The 14319-nt window shown below is 44.6% G+C and overlaps 1 protein-coding gene across 1 annotated transcript in view; it reads right to left on the reverse strand.

Annotated features, from left to right (window-relative positions):
• FBH1 (F-box DNA helicase 1) overlaps positions 1-14319 on the reverse strand; it is a 52231-nt gene that overhangs the window by 6715 nt on the left and 31197 nt on the right. The window contains 4 exon segments of the mRNA XM_010366513.2: positions 9604-9710; positions 11684-11809; positions 12656-12853; positions 13466-13541. Coding sequence (XP_010364815.2) covers positions 9604-9710; positions 11684-11809; positions 12656-12853; positions 13466-13541 — 507 coding nt within the window.

Consider the following 14319-nt stretch of genomic DNA (forward strand, 5'->3'; position numbering starts at 1 on the left):
GAAGACTGCGCCTTAAGCCCAGGAGGTCGAGGCTGTAGTGAGCCATGATTGTGCCACTGCACTAAAGCCTGGGCAACAGAGTGAGACCCTGTCTCTTTCAAACAAATAAAGTTTAAAAACTGGGATTGGAATTATCAGTATGAACCATTGGTTTTTTTTCTTTCTTTTCAAAAAGACACATTTCCTAGCTGTGCCTCTTCAAAAGATGAGCAATCAGCATCACTAACAGTGACAAACTAACCTGCTCCCATGAGCCTCCTTATGTGGTGAGGCAAAGCACCCAGCCCTCTCCAGCCTCCCATGGGGTATGCCTGCCAAAGACGCAGGCTTGAATCTAATCAAGCCTCTACAGCTAACTTCCAGTTACTGGAAAGCCAGGACAGATAATGGCAGAACAAGTTACACAACCACACCAGGAAGCAAACTAAGAATGGGAACGCTCTATAGGACGAATGAGCCAGTTTCTGCAATGAGACAAGAGCATGGGAAAAGTGGGGAGGGAATCCTGCACAGCTCTCTATTAAGTAACTTAAGAGACAAGCAATCAAATGTTGGTTTGGACTCTGACTTGAACAAATCAACTGTAAAAAAGCATTTCTGAGACAATCATAAGAGCCTAAGTATGGATTGGGTAGCAGAGGCCACATATTATAATATAAAATATGAAAATGGCATGGTAGTTATGGAAAAAAAAGTACCTATTTCTTGGAGATGTGTACATATAGGTGTATGTACATGAGTATTTGTGTATGAGTGTTCAGTGTGTTGCTTTCTTTACGTTTTAATGTCTTAAAATTTTCATAAGCAAAAATGAAAAGTCCTGTGTAGCCCATGTTTGTGAGATGGCATCACTGCTCGGTAATACCCCGCACGTTCTACCAATTGACAATGTGGTTTTGTTACAGGCCTGACCACTTCTGTGACATGACTTCCATGAGAAAATCATACCAGAGGGTCTAAAAAAGCACTTATAAATCAAAGTTTATACAAAAATGTTTGTATAGGTAGAGACCATTTGTACATAATGATTTATTCTGCTTAACTCCTGGGGATAGTGGTTTAGAGATTTTTTAAGGTCACACTTTTCTTTAAACCAGAGGTCAGCAAAGTACACATGGGCCACATCCAGACAATGCCCGTTTCTGTGAATCCATTTTATTGGAACACAGCCACACTTGTTAGCTAATGTACTGTCAACAGGGACTCTCGCCCTACAGCAGCGGGGCTGGGTAGCTGCAACAGAGATCATGTGACTTACAGAGCCTGAAATCTTTACTGCCTGGCCCTTTGCAGAAAAGTCTACAGACGATCCATGTGCCACTAAGATGCAACCAAAGAAAAAGGGCTTCAGTTCTAAGCTCTGACACTTAAGCTGCTGCACTCGGTGAAGCCCAGGTGAAAAGTTGCTTTGGGAAAAATGCATCAGATTTCAAATTCTGGAAACATTCTCATGGCCAAGTCAGTCTACCTAACAGAGGCCTGGAGGAAAAATGACAAAGACGACGCAAAAAATGTGATAAATATGCAAGCTAATCAGTTTGATGCAAGAAGCTTTTGCCCTGTGATGAGTCATTGTAGAGTATTTATTTGCAAAGCTTCTCCCTTTTAAGTTTTGGTATTATCTTCCTCAAACATGTGAAGAGAAATCCTATTGGTTCACTTTCTTGTCCGTCTCCCCACCTGGATGGGCTCTATGAGGGCAGGAATTTCCCTGCCCACTGTTATGCCCCAGTACCCAGAAAGGTGCTTGGCAAGTGTTAGGCCCTCGATAAATATTCCATTCTGAGCATCAGGGATCTACTACACTTAACACCTCTGAGAGCTGAACATCATTTACTCAAAAGTGGTGACCGCCCACCCTGCCTGCACCCTGTGGTTCAACCCCAGAGCACATAGGGCAGCATGGCATGGCTCACCCCGTGACAGCAGGCAATACGGAACTGAGAATAAACCATCCTGCTACACACAATCTTTGCTTTGGAGACAGCTAAGCAAGAAAGAGTATTTATATTAACTTTTAACACTTAAGTTTTAGGTTTCAGGCTTAAATATCTTGGGTTCAGGGAGAGATGGACTAAGTAGTAACTATTAGCTCAAATTTCTGTTCTAGTTTCTGACAGGGTTGAAAAGACTAAATGGTTTATACTCCAGCTGTTTAGGCAGAAAAAGAGATAAAAAGAAGTGGAGTGTGAGAAGGCGGTTTGTGGGAAGGGTAAAGAGTGAGTGCTGAGCAGCTCACTTTTCCACGTCTGTGACAATGGCCAGGCACCTGAACACTTACTCTCCCCGGCAAGGATGTGTTCTTCTGGAAAGTCTACCGGTAGCAGCAGCAGATGCCATTTCAAAAGGGACTAAAGGGTGAGAGGGAGGAAGGCTGGGTGCGCAAAACCTTCCTGGCATTTCTTCCCTATGAATATTGAGCACAGGGGCCAAGCAAGGTGGCTAACACCTGTAACTCCAGCACTTTGGGAGGCTGAGGCAGGAGGATCACTTTAGCCAGGAGTTCGAGATTAGCCTGGGCCATATAGCAAGAACCCGTCTCTAAAAAAAAAATTAAAAACTAGTCAGGGTGGTGGCACGCGCCTGTAGTCCCAGTTACTCAGGAGGCTGGGGTAAGATAATCACTTGAGCCCAGGAGTTCGAGGTTACAGTGAGTGATGACTGTGCCACTGCACTCCAGCCTGGGTGACACAGTAAGATCCTGTCTCAGACCAAAAAAAAAAAAAAAAAAGAGCTAACTGAGTAAGGGAGAAATTAAGAAATATAGGACCGGAGGGGCGGAGCAAGATGGCCGAATAGGAACAGCTCCAGTCTCCAACTCCCAGCGCGAGCGACACAGAAGACCGGTGATTTCTGCATTTTCAACTGAGGTACTGGGGTCATCTCACTAGGGAGTGCCGGACAATCGGTGCTGGTCAGCAGCTGCAGCCTGACCAGCGAGAGCTGAAGCAGGGCGAGGCATCGCCTCACCTGGAAGCGCAAGGGGGAAGGGGATCCGTTTTCCTAGCCACGGGAACTGAGACACACAACACCTGGAAAATCGGGTAACTCCCACCCCAATACTGCGCTGTAAGCATACAGGCACACCAGGAGAATATATCCCACACCTGGCCGGGAGGGTCCCACGCCCACGGAGCCTCCCTCACTGCTAACACAGCAGTCTGCCGCGATCTATCCGCAAGGCAGCAGCGAGGCTGGGGGAGGGGCGCCCGCCATTGCTGAGGCTTAAGTAGGTAAACAAAGCCACTGGGAAGCTCGAACTGGGTGGAGCTCACAGCAGCTCAAGGAAGCCTGCCTGTCTCTGTAGTCTCCACCTCTGGGGACAGCGCACAGCTGAAGACCAACAGGGGAAGTAGCGGGAGCCGGTGCAGACGCGAACGACTCTGTCTGACAGCTTTGGGGAGAGCCGTGGATCTCCCAACGCGGAGGTTGAGATCTGAGAACGGACAGACTGCCTGCTCAGGTGGGTCCCTGACCCCTGAGTAGCCCAGCTGGGAGACATCCCCCACTAGGGGCAGTCTGACACCTCACACCTCACAGGGTGGAGTACACCCGAGAGGAAACTTCCAAAGGAAGAATCAGACAGGTACACTCGCTGTTCAGCAATATTCTATCTTCAGCAACCTCTGCTGCTGATACCCAGGCAAACAGGGTCTGGAGTGGACCTCAAGCAATCTCCAACAGACCAACAGACAGTCCTTCTGACTGTCAGAAGGAAAACTATCAAACAGGAAGGACACCTATACCAAAACCCCATCAGTACGTCACCATCATCAAAGACCAGAGACAGATAAAACCACAAAGATGGGGAAGAAGCAGGGCAGAAAAGCTGGAAATTCAAAAAATAAGAGCGCATCTCCCCCTGCAAAGGAGCGCAGCCCATCGCCAGCAACGGATCAAAGCTGGTCAGAGAACGACTTTGAAGAGATGAGAGAAGAAGGCTTCAGTCCATCAAACTTCTCAGAGCTCAAGGAGGAATTACGTACCCAGCGCAAGGAAACTAAAAATCTTGAAAAAAGAGTGGAAGAATTGACAGCTAGACTAATTAATGCAGAGAAGATCATAAACGAAATGACAGAGATGAAAACCATGACACGAGAAATACGTGACAAATGCACGAGCTTCAGTAACCGACTCGATCAACTGGAAGAAAGAGTATCAGTGATTGAGGATCAAATAAATGAAATGAAGCGAGAAGAGAAACCAAAAGAAAAAAGAAAAAAAAGAAATGAACAAAGCCTGCAAGAAGTATGGGATTATGTAAAAAGACCAAATCTACGTCTGATTGGGGTGCCTGAAAGTGAGGGGGAAAATGGAACCAAGTTGGAAAACACTCTTCAGGATATCATCCAGGAGAACTTCCCCAACCTAGTAGGGCAGGCCAACATTCAAATTCAGGAAATACAGAGAATGCCACAAAGATACTCCTCCAGAAGAGCAACTCCAAGACACATAATTGCCAGATTCACCAAAGTTGAAATGAAGGAAAAAATCTTAAGGGCAGCCAGAGAGAAAGGTCGGGTTACCCACAAAGGGAAGCCCATCAGACTAACAGCAGATCTCTCAGCAGAAACTCCACAAGCCAGAAGAGAGTGGGGGCCAATATTCAACGTTCTTAAAGAAAAGAATTTTAAACCCAGAATTTCATATCCAGCCAAACTAAGTTTCATAAGTGAAGGAGAAATAAAATCCTTTACAGATAAGCAAATGCTTAGAGATTTTGTCACCACCAGGCCTGCCTTACAAGAGACCCTGAAGGAAGCCCTAAACATGGAAAGGAACAACCGGTACCAGCCATTGCAAAAACATGCCAAAATTTAAAGACCATCGAGGCTAGGAAGAAACTGCATCAACTAACGAGCAAAATAACCAGTTAATATCATAATGACAGGATCAAGTTCACACATAACAATATTAACCTTAAATGTAAATGGACTAAATGCTCCAATTAAAAGACACAGACTGGCAAACTGGATAAAGAGTCAAGACCCATCAGTCTGCTGTATTCAGGAGACCCATCTTACATGCAGAGACATACATAGGCTCAAAATAAAGGGATGGAGGAAGATCTACCAAGCAAATGGAGAACAAAAAAAAGCAGGGGTTGCAATCCTAGTCTCTGATAAAACAGACTTTAAACCATCAAAGATCAAAAGAGACAAAGAAGGCCATTATATAATGGTAAAGGGATCAATTCAACAGGAGGAGCTAACTCTCCTAAATATATATGCACCCAATACAGGAGCACCCAGATTCATAAAGCAAGTCCTTAGAGACTTACAAAGAGACTTAGACTCCCACACAATAATAATGGGAGACTTCAACACTCCACTGTCAACATTAGACAGATCAACGAGACAGAAAGTTAACAAGGATATCCAGGAATTGAACTCAGCTCTGCACCAAGCGGACCTAATAGACATCTACAGAACTCTCCACCCCAAATCAACAGAATATACATTCTTCTCAGCACCACATCGCACTTATTCCAAAATTGACCACATAATTGGAAGTAAAGCACTCCTCAGCAAATGTAAAAGAACAGAAATTATAACAAACTGTCTCTCAGACCACAGTGCAATCAAACTAGAACTCAGGACTAAGAAACTCAATCAAAACCACTCAACTACATGGAAACTGAACAACCTGCTCCTGAATGACTACTGGGTACATAACGAAATGAAAGCAGAAATAAAGATGTTCTTTGAAACCAATGAGAACAAAGATACAACATATCAGAATCTCTGGGACACATTTAAAGCAGTGTGTAGAGGGAAATTTATAGCACTAAATGCCCACAAGAGAAAGCAGGAAAGATCTAAAATTGACACTCTAACATCACAATTAAAAGAACTAGAGAGGCAAGAGCAAACACATTCAAAAGCTAGCAGAAGGCAAGAAATAACTAAGATCAGAGCAGAACTGAAGGAGATAGAGACACAAAAAACCCTCCAAAAAATCAATGAATCCAGGAGTTGGTTTTTTGAAAAGATCAACAAAATTGACAGACCGCTAGCAAGACTAATAAAGAAGAGAGAGGAATCAAATAGACGCAATAAAAAATGATAAAGGGGATATCACCACTGACCCCACAGAAATACAAACAACCATCAGAGAATACTATAAATGCCTCTACGCAAATCAACTAGAAAATCTAGAAGAAATGGATAATTTCCTGGACACTTACACTCTCCCAAGACTAAACCAGGAAGAAGTGGAATCCCTGAATAGACCAATAGCAGGCTCTGAAATTGAGGCAACAATTAATAGCCTACCCACCAAAAAGAGTCCAGGACCAGATGGATTCACAGCTGAATTCTACCAGAGGTACAAGGAGGAGCTGGTACCATTCCTTCTGAAACTATTCCAATCAATTGAAAAAGAGGGAATCCTCCCTAACTCATTTTATGAGGCCAACATCATCCTGATACCAAAGCCTGGCAGAGACACAACAAAAAAAGAGAATTTTAGACCAATATCCCTGATGAACATCGATGCAAAAATTCTCAATAAAATACTGGCAAACTGGATTCAGCAGCACATCAAACAGCTTATCCACCATGATCAAGTGGGCTTCATCCCTGGGATGCAAGGCTGGTTCAACATTCGCAAATCAATAAATGTAATCCAGCATATAAACAGAACCAAAGACAAGAACCACATGATTATCTCAATAGATGCAGAAAAGGCTTTTGACAAAATTCAACAGCCCTTCATGCTAAAAACGCTCAATAAATTCGGTATTGATGGAACGTACCTCAAAATAATAAGAGCTATTTATGACAAACCCACAGCTAATATCATTCTGAATGGGCAAAAACTGGAAAAATTCCCTTTGAAAACTGGCACAAGACAGGGATGCCCTCTCTCACCACTCCTATTCAACATAGTGTTGGAAGTTCTGGCTAGGGCAATCAGGCAAGAGAAAGAAATCAAGGGTATCCAGTTAGGAAAAGAAGAAGTCAAATTGTCCCTGTTTGCAGATGACATGATTGTATATTTAGAAAACCCCATTGTCTCAGCCCAAAATCTCCTTAAGCTGATAAGCAACTTCAGCAAAGTCTCAGGATACAAAATTAATGTGCAAAAATCACAAGCATTCTTATACACCAGTAACAGACAAGCAGAGAGCCAAATCAGGAATGAACTTCCATTCACAATTGCTTCAAAGAGAATAAAATACCTAGGAATCCAGCTTACAAGGGATGTAAAGGACCTCTTCAAGGAGAACTACAAACCACTGCTCAGTGAAATCAAAGAGGACACTAACAAATGGAAGAACATACCATGCTCATGGATAGGAAGAATCAGTATCGTGAAAATGGCCATACTGCCCAAGGTTATTTATAGATTCAATGCCATCCCCATCAAGCTACCAATGAGTTTCTTCACAGACTTGGAAAAAACTGCTTTAAAGTTCATATGGAACCAAAAAAGAGCCCGCATTGCCAAGGCAATCCTAAGTCAAAAGGACAAAGCTGGAGGCGTCACGCTACCTGACTTCAAACTATACTACAAGGCTACAGTAACCAAAACAGCATGGTACTGGTACCAAAACAGAGATATAGACCAATGGAACAGAACAGAGTCCTCAGAAATAATACCACACATCTACAGCCATCTGATCTTTGACAAACCTGAGAGAAACAAGAAATGGGGAAAGGATTCCCTATTTAATAAATGGTGCTGGGAAAATTGGCTAGCCATAAGTAGAAAGCTGAAACTGGATCCTTTCCTTACCCCTTACACAAAGATTAATTCAAGATGGATTAGAGACTTAAATGTTAGACCTAATACCATAAAAACCCTAGAAGAAAATCTGGGTAGTACCATTCAGGACATAGGCATGGGCAAGGACTTCACGTCTAAAACACCAAAAGCAACGGCAGCAAAAGCCAAAATTGACAAATGGGATCTAATTAAACTAAAGAGCTTTTGCACAGCAAAAGAAACTACCATCAGAGTGAACAGGCAACCTACAGAATGGGAAAAAATTTTTGCAACCTACTCATCTGACAAAGGGCTAATATCCAGAATCTACAAAGAACTCAAACAAATTTACAAGAAAAAAACAAACAACCCCATCAAAAAGTGGGGAAAGGATATGAACAGACATTTCTCAAAAGAAGACATTCATACAGCCAACAGACACATGAAAAAATGCTCATCATCACTCGCCATCAGAGAAATGCAAATCAAAACCACAATGAGATACCATCTCACACCAGTTAGAATGGCAATCATTAAGAAGTCAGGAAACAACAGGTGCTGGAGAGGATGTGGAGAAATAGGAACACTTTTACACTGTTGGTGGGATTGTAAACTAGTTCAACCATTATGGAAAACAGTATGGCAATTCCTCAAGGATCTAGAACTAGATGTACCATATGACCCAGCCATCCCACTACTGGGTATATACCCAAAGGATTATAAATTATTCTACTACAAAGACACATGCACACGTATGTTTATTGTGGCACTATTCACAATAGCAAAGACTTGGAATCAACCCAAATGTCCATCTGTGACAGACTGGATTAAGAAAATGTGGCACATATACACCATGGAATACTATGCAGCCATAAAAAAGGATGAGTTTGCAGTCCTTTGTAGGGACATGGATGCAGCTGGAAACCATCATTCTTAGCAAACTATCACAAGAAGAGAAAACCAAACACCGCATGTTCTCACTCATAGGTGGGAACTGAACAATGAGATCACTTGGACTCGGGAAGGGGAACATCACACACTGGGGCCTATCATGGGGAGGCGGGAGGGGGGAGGGATTGCATTGGGGAGTTATACATGATATAAATGATGAATTGATGGGTGCTGACGAGTTGATGGGTGCAGCACACCAACATGGCATAAGTATACATATGTAACAAACCTGCACGTTATGCACATGTACCCTAGAACTTAAAGTATAATAAAAAAAAAAAAGAAAAACAGATGCTGCATCCACTCTAATAAAGAAAATTGTGAGGATTCAACAACAACAACAACAACAACAACAAAAAAAAAAAAAAGAAATATATGACCACTGCTTGTATCATTTTTTTTTTTTTTTTTTGAGACGCAGTCTCGCTCTGTCACCCAGGTTAGAATGCAGTGGTGCCATCTTGGCTCACTGCAACCTCCGCCTTCCAGGTTCAAGTGATTCTCCTGCCTCAGCCTCCCGAGTAGCTGGAATTACAGATGCATGCCACCACACCTGGCTAATTTTTGTATTTTTAATAGAGATGGGGTTTTACCATGTTGGCCAGGCTGGTCTCAAACCTCTGACCTCAAGTGATCCGCCTGCCCCAGCCTCTCAAAGTGTTGGGATTACAGGCGTAAGCCACCGTGCCTGGCCCACTGCTGGTATCTTAAACAGAGCTTTTTAAACTGAATTAGGAAATGACTCAGAAAAGAACCACGTTTTTGTTTCCTTGGGTAGAACACTTCTTACACTGGTCATCGGCCTCTGCACATTCAAGCAGCGTTTCTCTTCCAACCCACGACCCTGATCCGAAGGCCTCTGAAGGCTCCAGGTCAGCCCCTCATGCAGACTAAGTAACATTCAATGGCATCAAGTTAGCTCATGCTGCCCGATCCGCTTACCCCAGCCAAAGTCAAAATGTTTTCCAATGATTTGGTCATGATGAGACGCTTCTTGGCTCGAGTTACTGCAACATACAGTAAATTCCATTCATCCTCAGAAAATGACTCTAAACAAAGTAAAGGGGAGAAAATTCAACTAAAAAGCCTTACAAAAGCTTACAAAACCTTATGTCTCATCTAAATGTTTACTAGCCCCCATCCATTCCCTGCAGAAAACCACTCAACATTTGTTGGCTGTAAATACAAAATTTTCCTACAAATGCCAGTTCCAAAAACAAACCAAATCCCAGCAGACTAGTGGCACAAAATACTGGGTTTTATTTAGTCCTGCTACGTGAATCCTGGGAATGTGTTAATTGGTTATTCGACACCCGCCATGTGCCAGATGGCTGTTTACAGTCATTATGCCAGTTCTCACAACAAGCCCATGAGACAGCTGGGGAAACCAAGGCTTAGACAGGTTAAGTCACTCCTACAAACAAGGCCTTGGCTAATCAAGGGCCTGGGAGCTGGACCGAGTCTGCTTGTCTCTTTCCATGTCCTTACACTGTCTCTGGACTGCCAGACTCCCATTTGGAAATGGCTGACACTGTCACAGGACAACAAGGAAGACACACAAGTGTGTTGTGTGCTATGAGTCTGTGCTGCCCAACTGCACCTCTCATCTCCCATCTCGATTCACCACACAATGGCAGGAACTCAACAAAGTACAGCAGACCCAACGGCGTGCAAAAAGCTGCAGAATTGTACACTTTGGATGGGTGGGTTGTGTGGCATGTAAATTACATGTCCCCCAAAAAATTACATTTGTAAACATGTAAACCAGAAGGGGGAAAAAGGTGGTACTATAGTAAACTTCTCCATGGCCGCCTCCCTTCCTCTCTCCACTCCAAACCATGTTCTATGTTCGCCAGCAGTCATGAATGCTGTGGTTTCCGTTTTCAGCATGCCAATGTGTGCTAGGCCCCAAATTTCCAACCTACAGTTAACAGACAGCTTTGTTTGTTTGTACATAAATTTCAAACGGTTTTATTCTAAGATTTAAAACCAAAGCAATAGCACTGATGCTCAGAGTACAAATTTATTACAAAGCAGCCTTGAGTACAAATTTATTAGAAAGCAGACAAGGCCAGGCATGGTGGCTCACACCTACAATCCCAGCACTTTGGGAGGCCGAGGCGGGTGGATCACCTGAGGTCAGGAGATTGAGACCAGCCTGGCCAACATGGCGAAACCCCGTCTCTACTAAAAACAAAAATTAGCCGGGCGTGGTGGCACGCGCCTGTAGTCCCAACTACTCTGAGGCAGGAGAATCGCTTGAACCCGGGAAGTGGAGATTGCAGTGAGCTGAGATCGCACCACTGCGCTTCAGCCTGGGTGACAGAGTGAGACTCCATCTCAAAATAATAATAACAACAACAACAACAACAACAACAAAGCAGACAAATGTCTGTGGTGGCTCACGCCTGCAATCCCAACACTTTAGGAGGCTGATGTGGGAGGATCGCTTGAGTCCAGGAGTTTGAGACCAGCCTGAGCAACATAGTGAGACCCTTGTCTGTACCAAAAAAACAAAAAACAAAAAAAAACCAAATGATAAAGAATGCTTACTACTTCTCCTTTTGTGATTTTCTCATCTCTTTAATAAATGAAGAAGAATTAAAGGAATTACTTGGTAAGGAAGTAAACTATACGTTAAAGCTTTCATGAGGCTGGAGACTAAAAGTCTGATGGTGAAACACCTGGAGCTGAGAGCAGCGCAGGGCTCACAGGTGGAGCCGAGAGCAGCGCGGGGCTCACAGGTGGAGCCGAGAGCAGCGCGGGGCTCACAGGGCCACCACAAACATCATCACCCCACACGCAGCCCCCAGAGGGGTGCGCCTTGGGGAAGTTTTGTTTTTTAAAAAACCACAGTACAAGAATCAAAAGTTTAGGACTAGGAGGTGTTTCATGGTTTTGTTTTTCCAGAAGTGCCCTACCAGGAGGCCACAGCATCCAACAAACAACAAGGCAGTGTAAAGGAAGCATTCCAGTCACCACCCACTACAACAGCACCTGACACTACCCGGCCACCTCTTACCAACTCTGAAGTGGGGAAGCTGGGGCAGGTTATGCCGGGCACAAGGCACTTTCACAAAATCATCCAAAACATGCACAGTGTCAAACTCCAGGCCTTTGGCTTTGTGCACAGTGCCCAGAATGTACTCTAGGATAAAAACACAGCACACATTAGACGGGGCTTCAAAGGCAAAGAAACGAGATGACAAAAACATACATGCTTCCCACTTGACTCTGAGCTCGAACAGTTCTTGCCTAAGTGCAGTTTTGTGGGAAAAGGGGGAAAGAGGAAACAACTGTCAGGAACAGAAAAAAGAAAAAGACGAGAAAAGTTGAAAATTAGTTGCAGAGGTTAGTGCCTCTCAGAATCACATCCCAGAGGCCAGAGTGGCTCCACCCACCCTCTGAATCTAACACACGAAGGGACAGAGCCCAGAAAAGGGCTGCACGGCTTGCCTGACATTACACGTGGCAGAGCTGGGACTAGAAAATCCCATTCTATGGGCTTGAAAGTAGAACAGAAATAAAGAGCCCCTGAGGAAGAACCAGAACCCTGCTCCCCTCTCCCTTAAGCAATAAAGCCATCCTTGCTCAAAGATATTTCACACAGGGAAGAAACAGCAAAAGAGGCAGGGCGCGGTGGCTCACATCTATAATTCCAGCACTTTGGGAGGTCGAGGTGGGTGGATTACCTGAGGTTGGGAGATCGAGACCAGCCTGGCCAACATGGCGAGACTCCATCTCTACTAAAAATACAAAAACTAGCCGGGCGTGGTGGCGGGCGCCTGTAGTCCCAGCTCCTCAGGAGGCTGAGGCAGGAGAATTGCTTGAACCCAGGAGGGGGACACTGCAGTGAGCCAAGATCATGCCACTGCACTCCAGCCTAGGCAACAGAGCAAGACTCTGTCTCAAAACAAAAAAAAACAAAAAAACCAGCAGCAGACCATCTGTTCCTCCTCTTAGGAGGAAGGTAAAAACCAACTGTTTCCCTTACCTGCAAAGTCCAGATCTTCTATATGGCATTTTTCTATCCTTTGCACCAGCTCTGGAATCCTGATGTTATACTTTTCAACAACTGCGATCTTGGCTTCAAGCTCCTTGTCCTCAGCAGCGGTCACATACCTCTTGAAGCCACTAAAGCCTTCTTTGTGCACCCATCTTCTGATAAATCTGTCTTTAATGACGAGGTTTTCTAAGGAGAATACACGCACAAGTTAAGGTGACACAAGCTCCACTCACAGACGGTGGCAGGTGCTGCACGTTCCTAAGCAGCTGCACAAGAGCAGACGGTCTGAAAGTGGGGAGACCCAGGTTCCAGGCCTGACTGCATCACTAACTCGCTGTGTGTCCCTGGGCAAGTCAGGGCAGTGCGGTGGCCTCTCCATCTCCGACTGAGGAGCAAAACCCTAGGCTCAAGATCCTCACCTACTTCACAGGGATTTGAAATAGCGCAGTCAACAGGAAAAGAAAAGCGCTATAGAAATGTTCGACACTATCACTTGGGGCCCACGTGGAAGTGTACAACATATAAAGTGGCCCAGGCAGACAGAAAGATGCAGGGGAAGACAGCCTATGGGACCAGTGTTGGAAAGAGACTGAGGCTCCTGTGAGGAGGATCTGGAAAAATCTGTCAGTACCTATGAAAACAGGAGGCCTGAGGCACCCCCCTCTTCATGGGAAGAGAGCTCTAGCTCTCCCTTCTCTGGAGGGAAACGAGTCCCTGACTCAGACCGGGCCTGCTTCTTTCTCGTCCCTGTCCCTTGGGTGCTTCCTTCCAATGCACCAAGGCCAGGCGGGTACTCACGTTTCCTCCGTTCTTCCTCTGGCTGAAGAAGGATCCAAATATCAATGATTCTGTCCAATCCAAATGATTTAATCCCCTGAAAAAGTTTTTTGGTGGGATTTTTGTTTTTTTGTTGTTTTTTGTTTTGTTTTGCTTGTTGTTGCTTTAACAAAACAAAATAAAGCAAATGCAGGGATGGGGTTTTGAAATGAGATGGTTTCTTGGAAATGGATCTTGACTTACACCCAAAGCACAGGCGGCAAGCAGGAAACTTCATGAAGCAGAAAGCGCGAGGCTGCCACGTGGCCTGAACACTCCCAGGGACCACGTTCTAAGATACCGCTGCTACCTCAAACTCTTCCTACTCTTTTAAAAAAGGCAAGATCTATAGCTGCACGCTGCTTTCGCATCAATAAAAAGGCAAGTTAAGCACCTTCCAGGAACATAAGACGATTCTAAAGAATACAAATGGTGCCTGAATACAAAGTGCTCGGCATGCACATTTACCAGTTTCTTGTGAGAAAAGAACTACAGGCTGGGCACGGTGGCTCATGCCTGTAATCCCCGCATTTTGGGAGGCTGAGGTGGGTGGATTACTTGAGGCCGGAGTTCAAGACCAGCCTGGCCAACACTGGTGAAACCCGTCTCTACCAAAAATACAAAAATTAGCCGGGTGTGGTGGCAGACACCTATAGTCTCAGCTAGTCAGGAGGCCAAGGCACGAGAATCTCTCGAACTGGGAGGCGGAGGTTACAGCGAACCGAGATCACACCATCGCACTCCAGCCTGGGTGACAGAGCAAGACTCTGTCTCAAAAAAAAAAAAAGAAACTACAGAATGTCTCTAGGTCCAGATTCTTCTACATTTTTACAGGT

The sequence above is a fragment of the Rhinopithecus roxellana genome, chromosome 11, assembly GCF_007565055.1.
Source record: "Rhinopithecus roxellana isolate Shanxi Qingling chromosome 11, ASM756505v1, whole genome shotgun sequence".
Classification (NCBI taxonomy): Eukaryota; Metazoa; Chordata; class Mammalia; order Primates; family Cercopithecidae; genus Rhinopithecus; species Rhinopithecus roxellana.